Below are 19,178 nucleotides of genomic sequence, written 5' to 3'. Positions count from 1 at the left end.
AGAGAGGTTGTTTTCATTTGCATTTATTCTCAGGTCATTTAAGACTTTAACTAGAGCGGTCTCAGTGCTATGGTTTGCTCTAAAGCCTGATTGGAATACCTCGAGCACATTATTTTTATTTAGGAATTCATTTATCTGATTAAAAACTAACTTTTCTAAAATTTTGCTTAAAAAAGGAAGATTAGAGATGGGCCGGTAGTTGCTAGGAACCAAATAGTCTAGTGTGCTTTTTTTGAGAATGGGTTTTATTATGGCGGTTTTTAGTGGGCCAGGAAATGTACCAGTAAGTAGTGATTGATTAATTAACCCTAATAATTCGTCCGATAGACAGTTAAAAACATTTTTAAAGAAGCTGGTGGGGATGGGATCAAGGGTGCAAGTACTAGATTTTAAACCAGTTACAACTTTTTTAAGGGTTTCTGTATTTACCGGAGTGAAGTGGTCTAAGGTACAGGAAGGTGTATGGGTCCACTGAGAAAAATTGTTTACTGACCTTGTTTGGGTTATGTTGATTCTTATAGTGGTGATCTTATCTCTGAAATATGTGGAAAATTCGTTGCATTTCGTCTGGGAGAGAAAATTACTGGGACGTATGGGATGGGGGTTTATCAGGCTGTCAATTGTTGAAAAAAGTATTTTTGGGTTGTCATGTTTTTTTTGGATTATGTCTGAAAAGTGGGCTCGTCTGGCTTCTCTGATGGCCTTGTTGTAGGTAGTTTGTTGCTCTTTGAAAATGTCATAATGGACTTGAAGTTTTGATTTTCGCCACCTACGTTCTGCTCTCCTGCAATTTCTTTTCTGTTCATTTACGTGTTCATTTTTCCATGGTGGCTTTTGTTTAGAGGAAATCTTTTTTAGTTTGGCAGGTGCGATGGAGTCTAGTGTTGATCTTAATTTATTATTGAAAGTAATTACAAGTTCGTCGACGGAAAAGGGGCGGGCGTAGATGGGGGAATTATTTATAAGCTCTGTGAATTTATCAGTCGCATCAGAGGTGAGGTAACGCTTTTTCACAAGGCGATCGGTTTGGCACAGAGGCACTGGTAGACACACAGTGAATTCAATACAAAAATGATCAGACAGTGCAACATTCATAACTGATAAAATATTAACATTAAGCCCCTTTGAGATAACCAGGTCTAGTGTGTGTCCCCGGTCGTGGGTTGGGCCACTCACGTGTTGAGTGAAACCCAGATCAGTCAGTAGAAAAATAAAATCTTTTGCGCTTTTGTCAGATTCATTGTCTATGTGTAAATTAAAGTCACCATTTATTATTATCTTATCATAATTTGTGTTTATGATAGATAAAAGTATTGAGAATTCTTCTGAAAAAACAGTTATTGGGCATTTCTTTGGTGGTCTATATATAGTTATTGCTAAAACAGGAGACTGGCAGCTTAAAATGGAAGCATGGTATTCAAAAGAGTTAAAATCATCAAAAAATATATTTCTACTGTCTAAAACATCTTTGATTATGGAGGCTGTCCCCCCACCCCTTTTCTTTCCCTGTCTGATAGAGTGGCTAAAGTCATAATTCATCGGGGATGCTTCAATAAGAGCAGCAGATGCGTCAGCTTTTAACCAGGTTTCTGTTAAAAATAAACAGTCAAGTTTTCGTTTTGAGATTAGATCATTGACTAAAAAAGTTTTTTGTCGGTTAAGGGACCTGATGTTTAGAAGAGCCATTCGTATGTCCTGCAGTTTGCATGGTAGAGAAACATGCTGAGTAGGGGATGACAGGGTGACTGTTATTAAGTTGGAGGGAGTTAAAACATTTATTACAGTAGGGGTGCTTGATCTTCTTGGTCGTCTATTTGTGGTTATAACTGGGATGTGAAAAGTGTCTGTGTGTCTGTAAGGCAACGCGCGTCTATGAGGTCCGAGTCCGCGGGAAGCATTTTCGGTGATCAAGGTGGAACCTAGTAGATAGGGACTGGGACCTGTAGGAGGACATCATTTGTTGACGGACCGGAAACCAGGACCATCGTTTCCGGTCCAATCGTTTCCGTTTCCGGTTTCGGGAGATTGTTGTTTTCCGGGCTGGTTTGTTTTGGTAGCTGAACGGAGGTTTACTATTTCGTAGGCTAAATGATCAGAGAGCAGCTTAGCTCCGGGTTTGTTTGGGTGGAGACCATCTCGGGCATATAGATGTCCCCGTTCCCAAAAAACGTTAAAGTTGTCAATAAAAACCACACCGAGGACTTTACAGGCAGAGGACAGCCAGGTGTTTAGGCTGAGAAGCCTACTGAAGCGCTCGACTCCTCTGCGGAATGTGGGGATAGGACCGGAGATGTATGTTTTGCATTGGAGTGATGAGAGGATATTTAACAGGTGTGCAAAATCACCTTTCAATAGTTGTGAGGCCCGCTTGGAAACATCGTTGGTCCCGATGTGGAGAATAATACGCTCTATTTTGGGATGTGACTTAATAATTTCTGGGATTTTATCTGCGATGTCCAGCACTTCGGCACCGGGGAAACACAGTGTACGAGCCTGGCTGATTGCCACATTTCTCACAATGGAATCTCCAATAATCAGAGTTTTCGGAGTTGTGGACTGATTTGGGAAAGTGACTGTGTCGTTTGCAGCTGCTACCGACCCGGGCTGTTTTCCCTGGGTCTGCAAGGGACCTGGACGAGGGTCCTTTGTGGTAACGGTTTCACCTGTTGCTACCTGGCGTTTTTGGGTCGCTTTTGGCTGCATGGTGGCCTCTTGGGCAGGCGGTGATGTTGGACCAGTATGGCCTCCCTCCCGGTGAATGATTCGGGGTCGGGGCCGGGGGGAAACCGTCTCCGTCTCCGTCGCTATCCTTGTGCGCCGAGCCGCTGACCGGGGAGCCGGCATGGGATATTCCTGCAGATCCAGGGCGTTGAACCTGTTTTCCAGCTGGATCCCCTGGGGGTTTTGATGGTGGTGGTCTGGTTTTCTGGCACGGTTTCCCCTGCCAACAACAGCAGACCAGCTTTCCGCAAGCTTATGCCGAGGAGTGGAGGTGGCATGAAGTTTGGGTCTAGCTCCATGGGTGAGCCAGGAAGCCCCAGGCTGTTCAGGGGTAGCCTCCGGAGCCCCGTTTGTGTGGGGGAGACCGAGGTTAGCTCCCAGGGCTCCGTTTGTGATGGACTGAGACCATGGAATGGTGGTGTCGTTATCCGCTGGAAGAGGACCCATAGAGCGAAGCTCAGAGGCTGATAACACAGCGATTCTTTTTGCCTGGGTTGTAGCGACAGCCGAAAACTCCATGACAAGTTTGTCTTTATGACTCAGCTCGGACTTCAGTCGAGAGATGCTGTCTTTCAGCTTCAAAAAGGTAAGGTTGCAGGACTCACACACAGCTGCCATGTTGTTTTTGGTCCAGTTTCAATGTGAATGTAAAAGTTAGCGTCTTGGCTAAAGACAAACCACAGCTAACTAGCCACTAGGCTGGCGTCTAGGCTAAGAGCGAGCCACAGCCAGCCAGTAGGCAGCACACAGTTCTTAAAATAATAAAATAAAATGAACGATTGTACCGATCACTGAGATCACAAGGGTGATGCAGAGAATTTGGGTCACCGGGTTAGGATCCAGGAGTTTTGTATCAATTTTTTGGCTAAAAACTGTTTAAAAAGTTTACTAAAAGTCACTGTGTGACGGAGCGTTCCGCTGCTGCTGCTCCTCACTGCTGTCACTGCTGAGTTGTCAGGTGAGTTGTCAGGTGACTACTGTCAGACTACTGTGATTAGGTGTATTAGGTTATTTTATACATAATGAAATAGCAGCCTATGTAGCAGCCTACAATAAGAGACAACATTACATGTGTGTCTCTTAGTGGCAGTGGTGGCCTAGTGGTTAGAGGGGCGGCCTTGATACCGGAAGGTCACTAGTTCGATTCCCCAATTCATCACATCGATCATGAATCACCGCTGAATAGCCCTTGAGCAAGGCTTCCATGCAGGGTCCGGCTGGAAACAAGCTTCGTGCTTAGTCCGACACCCTGGGTAAACAACAAACTTTGCTTTGCTTTGCTTACATGGAAAATCCATGATCGCACACGCGCACTTTAATCCCATGGGAGGTATATGCGCTATATGTGCTCTCCTCTCTCCAAGTCACTGAACTGAAAGCAGCTCAACAACTTTGCTGCGTTGCTGTAATCTGATCCCAGGTCAGTGTAGGCATGGCAGCACTTCACAGGCCAAGCCAGCCCCGCAGACATCTGCTCCCCCATTGTACCCACTCCTCACCGTCAAGCCGACGAGCAACAGGCTTCTATCGATCATTTAACCCGGGGACCGGGAACGCATCTGTGTCAGTTTGAGATTTCTTTGGGCTATTCAAAAATAGCAGATCTACAAGCTCATAGCGCGGCACTCGGTGCCGCGCTATGAGCTTGTAGATCTGCTATTTTTGAAAAATCTTGAAAATGTTTGCCAATCTTACATTTTTTTTTAAATATATTTTTGTACTCAAATCTTTGCTTCTGGGGGGAGATGGGGGTCCGCGGGGTCCCTCATTTTGCGGAAAACCACTGATATTATAGCAACAACAAGTTTTTTCTTAGAATTTTTGTTAGAATTTAGAAGACAACTGTAGAAATGTTTGCTTTAAAAATATATATATATTCAAAGATTTGCACACAAAAAAAATCCAGATCTACAAGCTCATAGCGCGGCACTCGGTGCCACGCTATGAGCTTGTAGCTTGTAGATCTGCATTTTTTGAATAGCCAAATAAATCTAAAAATGACACTGCTGCTTCCCTGGGGTCTGATGTCATCTTTATGACTCCAAATACGGGGCCTTAAGATTGTATAGATTTCTTTGTACCCGGCTGTCTGTGTCCCTTTTATGGCCATGGAGATCTCTGTATGTGTTTGTTTGTCTTCCTGTGTCCCTTTTATGCTCATATTTGGAGTTCCCTGATGTCATCAATATAAGCCCATGGCTATCCCCATATATTTGCATATCGGTCAGATCGGCGAGTCTGGACAACTGGATCTCCATTTATGCCTATATATGGGCATATCGTCGGATCAGCGGTTCTGGTCTGACAATCCGCCTGTCAGAACGACTGTGGGTATTTAATGGGTTTGAGTTTGTGATTGAGTTGCTTGTTCGTCGTCGATCCTTCCTGGGAGTTTGTTCCAGTGTGGTTATTTGAGTTACAGTTCCCTCTGTGAAGGTGTTCTTCTGTTCCTGGTTACTGTATTTAAGTAAAGTGTGATTCTACCTCAACTCTTGGTTTCCTGTGTGTTCCTGCATAATGGGTCTTACCTGTCCCTGAGTCCTATCGTGACAGTACCCTTATATTGTATTTATATATGGTTTATTTGCTAAATTACGTTTGTTGTTCCTTATTCACCTGAATTGAAGTTCCACCTGTGGAGACAAGCAAATGTTAGGTTTGGGTGAAATCATGATGGGCAAATACATCAGAGTACAATATTAAGTGCAATACCAAGTGCTATAATGTTTGAGTGCAATATACATGTATACACACATATATAATGCAATGTTATACTTATATTTACCTGTTGCTGTTCAGATCTTCACGGCGAGTTTAGTTAAGTTTAGCGAGGTAGTAAAATCCCACCCTTTTCCTCCTTAGAGGATTTCATTTTCAGCTTTAATGTTGTAACAATCTAGAATCTAGTAAAATGGAGAAGTAGCTTTTACTTTTTGTGCACCACATATCTGGAACAAACTGCAAGTCTGCTGCAGCTGTGGGTTATATTCAATCACAGGCCAAAAACTGTTCTGCTTGTCACTGCCTTTTATAGAGTTTTTTATTATTGATTATTGATTTATCATTCATAATGGTGTATGGAATGTGAACTCTTTATCTAAGTATTTTCTGAAACATCATAGATTGAGAAAATTAATGGAAAATTCACTTCTGAAAACTGAGTTTTGTCGGGGTTAGGGTTAGTGGGCAGTTACTGTTGTGCTGTTACAATGTTCACTTTGTCCACTGGAGGGCGACCGAGGCCACGGAATGACAACATAGTGGTCCTTTCAGCTCACCAAGTTCTGAATCTCATCTCAACCAATCTTTGGCTTTATTAATGCTGTTGTAAACACATATACATGTTTTAATGGAATAATGTTGTGTTAACAAGTCTTTTATTTAATACAAAAAACTATAACAATGCAAACTCAATAAATATTCATGAGGAACAGGGTAAAATTAATACAAGTGATATAAAACTAGCCCATATACCAACAAAATTTGGGAACTGTGAAAAATCAGCATTTTGTCAAAATCAGCATAATGCCACTGATCAACCCATGTGCAATGTCAGATCAAATGACCCACTAAGGAGAACAATGAATGAGAATGACCACATACATGTATAAATGTCCCCGTCCACCGATTGGTCATTATGTCACTGTAGCACACTGAGTCATACTGTGGCTTCTTGCTGAAACTAATGAGACCATTTTGTAATTAAAGCTTTTGTGTTTTATTATGACCAGAATGACCACACACACACACGCGCGCGCACACACACGCACACACACACACACACACACACACACACACACACACACACACACACACACACACACACACACACACACACACACACACACACACACACACTGTGATGCCCCATGTTATAGTCTGGGTGATTGTGGGTGTGAATGCCTTGCATTAACTCTTGCCCTATAGACTCCGGGCAAAAGGCGTGGCCAAGCTTAGGCTGAAGTAGTTACGGTGGCCATATTAAGGGAGCTCCATAACAACAGCTAGTATCAACAACATTGACAGTTACCCACGAGTCACGACGTGTCCTGAAGTACAGCGAATTTATTGGTAAAGGACAGAAGATGGACCTGGCAATGCGTGACAGAGAGTTACCATACAGAGAGAAGCTGAATGCAGACGCAAAGGCACGCTACCTGCGATCAGTGTTGCCATATTTTGCGAGAGAAATAAGCAACCAGGTCTATGAAAACAAGCCCAAAAGAAGTGGCTTAGATACATCGACTACTTGAAAATAGCCGATCTACAAGCTCACGTGAGCTTGTACATAGGTTATTAAAAAAAACTCTTGCAATAAAATAAAGAACATTTGGAATATTTTTTAAAACATTCTAACAACACAAATGCTCCCTGGCACAAAACATTTTCATGAAAAGATTTGAGAACCACTGGTTTAATTTTTTTTGTTTTTAAAAAAAAGCCTAAATAAGCAAGCACCTAAATAAGCCTAAATAAGCAAGTACACTTTATAAATAAGCCATACAAAACTACTAATTTTACAAGCAACTTCACATAAAAAGAAGCCCAAAGTCGCTTATAATAAGCCGACATGGCAACGCTGATGCTGATCCTAACCTCGCCTCCAACAGATGTTTATATGTTTGATTGTGTGCTGTCATGCTCGTTTGAGCTGTGTTTGGGAATGTTGTTGAAGGTTATGTTATTTCGTCAGCTGACACCCAAGCCATACTACATTTATTTGATATCTCCGACGTCTGAACACTTGCTGACAGACAGACAGCTGTTTACTCAGCCACCGTGACCGTGAGCCGTGAGCCACCCACGTTAGACCCACGTTAGACTACGTTTCTCAGACTGGACACATAGAGAAACACAATTTAGCTGTTAGCTCAATCTCATTGTATGTAAGATACCCATTTGTATTTAAGATACCCATGCCAAGCCGTTTCTTTGATATCTCCGACATCTGATCTCCAACAGCTTTTCCTCCAGGTTGGAAATGTGTGCAATTTAACTTTTTTAATTTAACGTCTGAAACCTTGGCATTGCATCCGATAATGCAGCACTGTCGTACCATTGCTAAATTAGAGCAACAGACAAGTTAGAGATAGATAATAATGTACACCGTCTACTTGCTGGACAACAAACACAGGACTACAGACTACACTACACTACTCTACACTTGTGGCAGCTGTCAATCTACTCCCTCAAGATGGCGGCGGAAGTGGCACGATTTAAGGGCGTGGCGACCATGTTACGTCGCTATGCCCGGAGTCTATAGGGGAGCAGGGTGGGGCTGATTGCTCATTGGAAAGCACCTGGGCCCGGTGCCTCCAGGAGGCTATAAACCCCCGCCCTGGCCAGCTTCTAGTAGAAGCTGAGAGAAGCAGAACTGTCTCCACCAGCTCCAAACCCTCTTTCTCCATGCCCTTATTATTCTGATTATGCTCTTACTTGCCAACCGCACACCTCGCACCACACCATGCTCCACACATCCACATCTACACTACTGATTACTGAGTGAGTCTATTTATTATGGTGCTTTGAGAAAGTGACCTCTGTGATACAGATGAAGAGATGTGGAGTTTGATAAACTAATGTTCTATTTCTGAAAGGAGTCTGTTTAGTTCCTTATCACCGCTGTCTGGTGCAAACCTTGTATGTCCAAAACTGTTACTTTTCAGGAAATGGAGGGGAAAACAAACAGCTGAAATAGTAGATTGGCTATTTTTGCCAAAAAAAAGGAACAATAATGAAATGTTTAAATATGGAGATACAAGGTTTCTGCCCGACAGAGACGATATGTTAATTATTCTACTGAAAGTCGTGTGTTGCACTTTTAAGTCCAGTTTGAGGGGACATAAAGCTACTTCCTGTACTAGGTTTGTATAGACGGGTTTCATGTTTGTAAACATTGAGAGGATATGACCGCGCAGAGGAGGGGGTAAGCCAACTAAGCCTATAGAGGGCGCCATTACCCGCAGCAGCTCTGGTCAAATGTCCATTCATAAAAGAAATGATCTTCACCGGGTTTAATGAAAGTAGATTAAATTATGCAGTTTGTAATACCTTGTTTACTCAATAAAAATGATTTGTTGGAAGTTGGATCTGTTTGTATATAATAGCAGCATTATGCCTATTATGCCTATAATAGCAGAATTATGGCTAGCTAACTCCCGAATATAACAACAGAGTGAACGGCGCAACAATTCGTTTCCCCCAGGCATGCGCAGATTGCGCATTCTGCTCTGTGATGACGTCGCGCGGAAATCCGTCTATGTGTTTGTTAGAATAGCGTCGCTGTCAGGTGGAAACCTTGTATGTACAAAACTGTTACTTTTCAGGAATTGGAAAAAATAGAACCTGTGTTCCAATGGATCCGATGTATGTTCATATTTAGTCACAAGCTCTTGTTAATACTTTTCATTGGTTTGATTTATAAAATCCACAGGCACACTAAACCACTTTCACCTTCAAAATATTTAAAAAAAATACTATTTAGTGACACTGTCATACGACTAAGTAGCATTAATTCATGAAACAAAACAAAACACAAACCAGATGAAACATGGAGATACAAGGAGATACCTCTTATCATGGAGATAAGAGGTTCTCTTCTTCCCTTCGGTGCTCAGCCAAGTTCATCCACCACAATGCACTTATTAAAGTTGGGAGTGATATTTTTTAAAGTAAGTGTTACGAACAGTTGCTCTAGATTGTGATAGTAATCATTGTTATATAGTGTTTGTTTGTTAAGTAACAGGAGTCTCCATGTCTCTGCAGTTTTTAACTGTAATGAACACAATATATGTTCAGGTCATTATGACAATTTCATCCAATCAGGATAGAGGACTGATCCAGGATCCAGGATAAACAAGTGAAATTGGAAGTGATGACTCAACAAAATGAGCAGACAAAAGCTGATAAATGGGTACTCTCTCCTGATTGGATGAAATGTGTAACCCACCTGAACATTTTTTAAATGCATATGAAAGAGCTGGAGAGGGAAGGAGACCCCTGTTACTGAACAAACACTCAATGATTACTATCAGAATATAAAGCCTTAACTTTTTAACAAGGAAACAGTTTTAACCAAACAAAATACCACTTGCAGCACCTAAGTCTGATTTATTAAACTGTTGTATGACAGCATATAAATTATAGCCAGGTGGTCATTATTTAGCCTGTAATTTGCTATTGTCATAGTTTTTTTTTAGTTAGATACTGCCAGTTACACAGCAAAACCAGGAGTGACCATTAAAATGGATCCTTTTGGGCAGTGGTTCTCAAACTTTTTCATGTCAAGGACCCCCTAATTGACACTTATTACCCCGCGGACCCCCATTTGAAAAGGTAAGCCAAGGACTTCAATAAGAGAAGGTTTTTATGGCTCTCTAGCAGTGATTCTCAACCATTTTAATTTCAAGGACCCCCAGTTTGACATGCATTATTAGGCTACGGACCCCCGTTTAATGGCATTTATACCTCTGGGACCCCAATTCACATTGTAAAACCAATGTCAATTTAACTCTGAGAGTGTACAAATGGAACCAAATGGACCCGTTAGGGTCCATTTGGTTCCATTTGTACACTCTCAGAGTTACAGACCCATAAGGGTCCATTTGGTTCCTGTCCATCCTTTAGCTGGGGACCCCCTGGAACCCCCTCAAGTACCCCTGGGGGTCCCCGGACCCCACTTTGAGAACCAATGCTTTAGGGGTCAATTTGTACACGTTAGCATCAGGATTTCACTGTGTACACGCCCATACTTTAGACGGTACAGAAGAGACTTTATATCATTATTCAAAACAAATATAAATGAGGAAGGAGCGGTGTATTTTCTATCAAAAAGTTATTTTATTGCATTGTTTTGTAACGTGTGTGTTTTCATGAGTCCCAGAAGCTATAACGTAGTCTGTTGATGTTTTCTCATGTAGCCCTTCTCTGTGTTTGTGTGATTATGTAGATACAATGCCTGACTTCAAAAAAGATCATTTAAAAGACCTTTGTATGGTTTGTTTTTTGTAAAGAACTTACTTCCATGCTCTGTTGGTGTCTTCAATCATTATGATCTGGACTGTTTGATGATTCAATAGAGTATTGAAGTCCTGACTTCACTCCCACTACCTCTGGGACACACAGTTCTTTTTTTGTATTGGAAACCTCATAGGTAAATCTTAGATTGAGTCATATAAGAACTGTGTTCCAAAAATAAACAGATAAGCCCGGCAATTTTGTCAGGAGGTATGTGACAGGTGATACGTATGTTTTTTCCTTATCAACCATATATATAAATATCGATGCATGGCAAAACATCACATAGATATTTATATAAGTATTAGAACATTTTCATAAAAGGCGATGAAGAAAAAACAGACTCAGAACACAGGCAGCCATTGGATGTAATGAAAGATCTTGTATTCAGACAGAGAGAGGGGAAGGTTACAGTATCACATGTATGGTAGGCATCATCGGTCGTGTCTCTCTCTCGCTAAACAGAGAAAGCACTGGTCTTTAACAGCGTCCGTTAACATAAACATATGACATCATTGAAGATACATCGAGCGTCCAGCCGTCGGAGGTGTACTCCTGCCATTGGTGGATAGTGATGATTACGTCGTCGTCAGATGAGGATGATGATAGTAGATGATGAAGATGATGATGATGGTGTGACCGTTTATCTTTGAACAAACAGTGTCGACATGTCTCGAACAACACGTTGGCCTCGGCTCTGACCTGTCACTGGTCAGAGGTAACTTCGTGACACTGCGAGAAGGGTTATGCATTGGAGGAGAACACCAAGATATAGTGTTCTCAAAACAATAGATAGTCACAGAACGCCTGTACTACTCCCTGTAGCTAGTTTGACCTTGCATAGACAGAGACAGGAGAAAATAGGGAGAGTAGAGTACAGAGTACAGAATTTAGGCCAATATGACAGCATTATATTAATTTGACATTTAAAGCAGGTTTAGGACACTAGACAAATTATGATCAATCAAAATATTTCTATCAACAGGTATGAGTCGTTTATGATATTGATTTGATCCGTGGTGGAAAAAGTACTCACATGTGTTACTTAAGTAAAAGTATCAATACTGCAATGTAACTTTGTTGCAAGTAAAAGTCAGGAATAAAAAATTGACTTGAGTAAAAGAACAAAAGTATTGGTATCAAAATGGACTTAAAGTGCCAAAAGTAGAAAGTACTCATTGTGCAGAATGTTCCATTTCACAAGTTTTCAAATGTCTAAAAAAACTTTTGAAAATAGCCGATCTACAAGCTCACAATGCGTCGCATCGCGACGCATTGTGAGCTTGTAGATCGGCTATTTTCAAATGGCCAACATGTATACAGGGCTGAAGTGGGTACTGTATGTTTTGTAATACAAATCTACAAGTAACTAGTAACTAAAGTTTTCAAATAATTGTAGTGGAGTAAATGTACAATATTTTCATCTGAGATGTAGTGGAGTAGAAGTAAAAGTACTGACATTATTAAATGCTCCAGTAAAGTAGAAATTCCAAAAAATTGTACTTAAGTACAGTACTTGAGTAAATGTGCCTAGTGCCACTACCCTTCCTCTTTGTCACTACCCTTCCTCTTTGTCTGGCTTACTTGTTAACTAGTTGTACGAACTCTTGTTTTATTGTTGTACTGTTTTATTGGACCTTGTTTAGTCGATACACTTTTTGTATTAGCTCGTGCTCATTCGATTTTGCTATTTTGTCTCATCTGTTTAAGAAAGTAGGTAGCTGATATATAGCACTTTTACCTTAGTGCTAGGTATACTCTTGGTTGCTTGTTTTTGCAGGAAATGCACTTAAGACTTCTGGTGATTAGTAGTTTCGTTCCCTACCTATGTTGAATGCACTTATTGTAAGTCGCTTTGGATAAAAGCGTCTGCTAAATGACTGTAATGTAATGTAATGTAGTTACTTTCCACCACTGCATTTGATAATGTGTGTTTTTGGAGAAAATGAGTACTTTTTGGCCGTCAGTTGATATCCATAATGAGTAAAATGTCCGTGGTGAATGTTGATCACCAAGGACGTTCACCCTGAACAAGGCATAGTCCCATTGCACTCAGACCACACTCACCACTGTGAATCCCTCAAACAGAGGAATCTCCACTGCATCATTTCTGCTAGTGGGGGACTGAGTTCACGCTCTCCCCTTTATGAGTGTGTATGAAAGGAAGAAATGTGTTTCTCCTATGCTTCTCTTCTTACTAAAGCTTAGATGAGAACATTTTTCAACAATGTCTACAAGTGCTGTAGATGATGTAGCATTCTGTTATCACGATTCATAAACCAATGCTTATTCATTCACTCCAGCTCATTTAGATGCTTTATTTGTGTCACTATGTGATGTGGGAGAAAGGCAGAGGTTCAGCAGACAACTCACCTACAGCTGACAAAGACACAAGCATGAACTGTTTGAACTTCAGCCACGTCTAATAATGCTATTATTATGACTTATATAGACTTATTCACATTTAATAATAAGGTTAGTAAGCATCTTGTAAGGACTTTACCTTTAAAAGTGACGTATCAACTGTTAATATAATATAATAATTGTTTAAAAAAATCTCCATTTAAAAAAACGCCGATGTGGAAAAAAGCTGAGTCTTGTTGCCATTGTGGTCTACTTTGAGACATAGAACAACACGCAACAAACTGTACAAACAACCATAAAACAAAGATTGGTTAATGGCAAATGTTAATTCATGCTTATTACAAGCACCTTAATGGTTGATGGTATTATTATCAACATGTATCCATATTTGTTTGGAGCTGTATTTGTAAAACACTTGTCATGTATTAAATAACATTTATTAACTGTAGGTACAGTGATGAGTTGAAACAGAGAAGAATAGCACACACTCAATGTAACTCCATTTATATACTTTTATTGATCAACATTTTGACAAGTGGTCTTCATCAGGGTGTGTAGACTGCTGTACAAACACTGACAGTGGTTTTAATGATGAAGGTTTTCAACAGTGGTCTTCATCAGGGTGTGTAGATAGACCCTCCCCCCGAGTTGTTTGACTCGGTTCCACAGACAAATATTGTGAAAATAACTGATCTACATGCTCACAGCGCCTCGCTTTGCGAGGCGTTGTGAGCATGTAGATCAGTTATGTTTTTTAGGTAACCACCTCTTTTTTATGTAATGTTTGACAATTGTTTTGTGCAGTAATGTTCAAAAGTAATTAGTGTGCAGATTCACTTACAGTTTACTGTATGTTGATTTGTTTACCTCCTCACCCCCCACTCCAAAGAATTTTTTTTTAAATCATCTGGGGACCCCCTGAGGGTCCCGACCCACAGTTTGAGAACCATTTGTCTATCTGGGTGCGTCTCCACCAACTAAAGTGAGGAAAACGACACAAAACATGCCTGTGTGTGTGCCTGTACACCGCTTGACCTGGTGGTCCCAGCAGGTGGGCTGCAGGCCAAGCAAATCATGGTCCTCGTTGACACCACATTTAACCCTGTGTGTGCTGCTGACTTACTAATGACACACCTGCTACTGTGACTCTCCTTCCACATCAGCTCACATCACAGCTACACAGTTCTCACACTGATGTGTTGGACAGTTTTAGAACTCAAAAGTATCTATCTTACAGGATGTGTTGGAGCTGAGAACTGATAACTCCTCTCTGCATTCCTCTGTGAGGTAGTTGTACCGCAACCTGAAACAAATGAATACAAGAGAATGGAGAATAGAAAAGGATTATTTGTATATTCATGAAGACAACTAAAGCTAAACACACATTATTATAGTTATAACATATTAGAACTCAACATCACTATGAACTGATCTGACCACAGAGTCTACCAGGATTGTGTGTGTGTGTGTGTGTGTGTGTGTGTGTGTGTGTGTGTGTGTGTGTGTGTGTGTGTGTGTGTGTGTGTGTGTGTGTGTGTGTGTGTGTGTGTGTGTGTGTGTGTGTGTGTGTGTGTGTGTGTGTGTGTGTGTGTGTGTGTGTGTTGGCGTGCTTGGGTGTGAGAGACAGACAGACAGACAGACAGACAGACACTGTACACTGTAGCATACACTGTAGGCGAGACGGGGGCAAGATTGTGTCATAGGGAGGAGGAAAATAGCTGATCTACATGCTCACAACGCCTCGCAAGCGCCTCTTTCTTATGTAATATTTGACAATTTGGGGGGACCTCTGTGTTAAATTGGCAATTTGTTTCATTGGCTATGAAGTATACATGATTAGAACATGCTTAAACATTCGACAATTAAGGTCTAATATTTCTACAATTGCTACAAAACCTGTATATCCAGTCATTTTTGGACACAAACAAGAAGTTGAAGGATAAAATCAAGTCTGATAATGATGTACCGTGCATGTTCACATCATGTATAGACGAATCCACAGACGTGCTGCCTGTAGCTGCCTGTAGGCGGCCATTGCTGCGGTGTCGCGTCCGCGTAGTGTTGACACCGCAGCAATGGCTGCTCGCAGGGTAGCGCTCCGTGGATTCGTGTATAGCCTACTTTACATTACTTAAAGGAGTAGTTCACCCAAAAAATTACTTATTTTCTATCAATTGCACACCCCATGAAGCCTTGATTCCATGGATTTATGTTTTTGTCGCATTCCTAAGCTAATAATTTGATTCTTGTCTTCTACCGGCTAATGTATTAGGTAGGAGACACAAAGTATAGAATATTTGTGTCTCCTAGAGGAAATACACCCGGGCATTAAATTATTGGCTCAGGAATGCGACAAAAAACAAAATAAATCCATGCATTCAAGGCTTCATGGGGTGTGCAATTTTGGGTGAACTCCTCCTTTAAGAACATTTTTCCAATATTTATATTTTTAACATTTTGGACAAAACAGCCAATTTTACATCAAGGTGCCCAGATGTCCCTAGTGCCCACCTATCCTGTATTCTCTGTGAATAGCAGGTGGACTCACAGATCAACACATTGTCAAGAGTCAACACTATTAATCTACTGTCACCAGTATGGCTAATATAGTGCAAATACATCATCCTATATTATGAACACGCAAAGTAGAAAAGTAGGCTACTTAAAGGGATAGTTCACCCCAAAAAAATACATTTTTTTAGTTTTAGTCAACATGGAGACTTGAATTCATGTCAAAACATTCTTTTTTTTTCTTTTCTTTTTTTTAGTCGCATTCCTAAGGTAGACAGGTAAGGTAGGAGACACAAAGGAGAGTCTTTGTGACTCCTACCAGAACCGCCGCCGGACATCAAATTATTGGCTTAGAAATCAGAGGGAAAAAAAAGATATCCATGAATTCAAGTCTCCATGGGGTGACTATAATCGATAGCAAAAAAGACATTTTGGGGGTGAACTATCCCTTTAATCCAATAAAACAATTGTAGTAGCAGACAGTTGCAAAGTAAGCAAAACAAACAATGTAACTAATAATGTAACATTCCATGTAGGTGTCACACAGTTTGCTTACAGGTTATATCCTTCACACACTTGTTAGAGTGACAGAGAGACAGTCATTATGAGAGAGAGAGAGAGAGAGAGAGAGAGAGAGAGAGAGAGAGAGAGAGAGAGAGAGAGGATAAATGGAGAGATTATGTAGAAAAACTACTAGATTGTTTGTTTATTTTATGTTTGGTATAAATACATACTTCACTTCATACAGCATACGCACGCACGTACACACACACACACACACACACACACACACACACACACACACACACACACACACACACACACACACACACACACACACACACACGGGTGCAGTACGTTAGTCCGACAGCGCATTCCTCCGACAGCGCAGCGCTCCGACGTTTCAATACTAAACCCGAACCAAACCCGCACCCTAACCCTAACCGCACGCGGAGGCCACATAGTCGGAGAAAAGGTCTGTCGGATTATCGCATGCCTCCCCACACACACAGGGGTGGAAAGCAACAGAGTACATGTACTCAAGTACTGTGCAATTCTGAGGTATCATTTTACTTTACTGGAGTATTTGTAATTGTCAATACTTTTACTTTTACTCCACTACATCTCAGAAGCAAATATTGTAGTTTTAATTTACTACTATTACTACTACTATTATTATCACATTTTTATAGGGACCCCTTGGAACCCCCTCAAGGGGTCGCTGAACCCTACTTTGAAAACTCTTGCATTATATAATATGTTATGGTGGTACCGTGGTGGTCATGGAACAAGAAAAACTACTACATTTTCTGTTTGGTAAACATAAAATAAATACATAAATGAAGTCGGAACAATTTGGAAGGTGAAAATGTATTTAGTTTAATTAGTTTGTGTATTTTTGGACTCATATCATCACGTGATGTCAGTCAATTTGACTGGACCAATCTGCAACATAGATTTACAAGCCAAAGAAAAGACACCAGGGAGAGAGACAGACAGGCTTGAAGAAAAAGACAGGACTGTGACAAACTTCAAGACTACTGACCCGAGATCCACCAGTTTACAATGTGGACCCTTCAGTCCAACACAGAGACGCTTAGCGCCTGCATCGCGCAGCCAGTTACGAGACAGGTTCAGGCTGGTCAGACTAGAGGAATTGGAGCTGATAACGGAGGCCAGATCCTCACAGCATCTCTCTGTGAGTCCACAGCCAATCAACCTGAATGGAGATGAACACATGAAAATGTTAATCTGTCTTATTAACTGTCTTTGGTCAAGTCCTGTTTATTTGTATAAGACATTTAACCCAGGAGTCCATATTTTGGTCACATGAAAATGCTCAATGGCCGCAAACCTCCATCTGAAAATATGTTGTGCCATGGACCCCCATACACGATTTATGTTGTTAAAGTTAAAACGTGTTGTCAGCTTGTAGATTTCAAATAGCCGATATAGAGTTAAAGTGGTTGAACAGTTGTTGATGCTATAATTATCACATTTTGATGCAGACCCCCTGGAACTACCTCAAGGGGTCCCCGGACCCCACTTTGAAAACTCTTGCATTATATAATGTGTTATGGTGGTACCGTGGTGGTCATGGAACAGGAAAAACTACTACATTTTCTGTATGGTAAACATAAAATAAATACATAAATGAAGTCGGAACAATTTGGAAGGTGAAAATGTATTAGTTTAATTAGTTTGTGTATTTTTGGACTCATATCCATCACGTGATGTCAGTCAATTTGACTGGACCAATCTGCAACATAGATTTACAAGCCAAAGAAAAGACACCAGGGAGAGAGACAGACAGGCTTGAAGAAAAAGACAGGACTGTGACGAACTTCAGGACTACTGACCTGAGCTCCTTCAGTTTACAATGTGGACTCTTCAGTCCAACACAGAGACGCTTAGCGCCTGCATCGTACAGCTCGTTAACAGACAGGATCAGGATGGTCAGACTAGAGGAGTTGGAGCTGAGAACGGAGGCCAGGTCGTCACAGCATATCTCTGTGAGTCCACAGCGTTCCAAACTGAATGGAGATGAACACATGAAAATGTTAATCTGTCTTATTAACTGTCTTTGGTCAAGTCCTTTTTATTTGTATAAGACATTTAACCCATTAAGACCTGGGACGCAGCTGTGTCATTTTTAGATTTGAGCTAAAAAGCATTATTTTACACTTTGGCTATTCAAAAATAGCAGATCTGCTATTTTTGAGAAATCGAGGATATTTGTGCGAATCTTTGAATATATTTTTAAAGCGAACATTTGTAACTCAAATCTTTGCTTGTGGGGGGGTCCCTGGAACAAAATATTTTGAGATGGGGGTCCGCGGCTAAATACATATACATTTTGGGGGTTTGGCCATGGACCCCCATACACAATTTATGTTGTAAAAGTTGCAACGTGTTGTGAGCTTGTAGAATGAACAGTTGTTGGTGCTATTATTATCACATTTTGATGCGGACCCCGTGGAACCCCTCAAGGACCCCTGGGGGTACGCGGACCCCACTTTGAAAACCCTTGCATTATATAATGTGTTATGGTGGTACCGTGGTGGTCATGGAACAGGAAAAACTACTACATTTTCAGTTTGGTAAACATAGAATAAATACATAAATGAAGTCGGAACAATTTGGAAGGTGAAAATGTATTAGTTTAATTAGTTTGTGTATTTTTGGACTCATATCCATCACGTGATGTCAGTCAATTTGACTGGACCAATCTGCAACATAGATTTACAAGCCAAAGAAAAGACACCAGGGAGACAGACAGGCTTGAAGAAAAAGACAGGACTGTGACGAACTTCAGGACTACTGACCTGAGATCCACCCGTTTACAATATGGACTCTTCAGTCCAACACAGAGACGCTTAACGCCTGCATCGTGGAGCAGCTTGTTATCAGACAGGTCCAGGATGGTCAGACTAGAGGAGTTGGAGCTGAGAACGGAGGCCAGATCGTCACAGCATCTCTCTGTGAGTCCACATTTCATCAACCTGAATGGAGATGAACACATGAAAATGTTAATCTGTCTTATTAACTGTCTTTGGTCAAGTCCT

General features: G+C 41.0%; 1 protein-coding gene across 1 annotated transcript in view; it reads right to left on the bottom strand.

Annotated features, from left to right (window-relative positions):
- LOC311051243 (NACHT, LRR and PYD domains-containing protein 3-like) overlaps positions 1 to 19,178 on the bottom strand; it is a 380,092-nt gene that overhangs the window by 251,048 nt on the left and 109,866 nt on the right. Inside the window, exons 13-15 of the mRNA XM_084065725.1 lie at positions 18,939 to 19,115; positions 17,973 to 18,146; positions 17,159 to 17,332 (exon numbers count right to left, since the gene is read on the bottom strand). Coding sequence (XP_083921851.1) covers positions 17,159 to 17,332; positions 17,973 to 18,146; positions 18,939 to 19,115 — 525 coding nt within the window. The remainder of the gene's footprint in view (positions 1 to 17,158; positions 17,333 to 17,972; positions 18,147 to 18,938; positions 19,116 to 19,178) is intronic.

Source organism: Gymnoscopelus microlampas, assembly GCF_963454915.1.
Source record: "Gymnoscopelus microlampas genome assembly, chromosome: 9".
Lineage (NCBI taxonomy): Eukaryota > Metazoa > Chordata > Actinopteri > Myctophiformes > Myctophidae > Gymnoscopelus > Gymnoscopelus microlampas.
The sequence above is the reverse complement of the archived record's forward strand: the minus strand, read 5'-3'. Positions and strand labels throughout refer to the sequence as shown.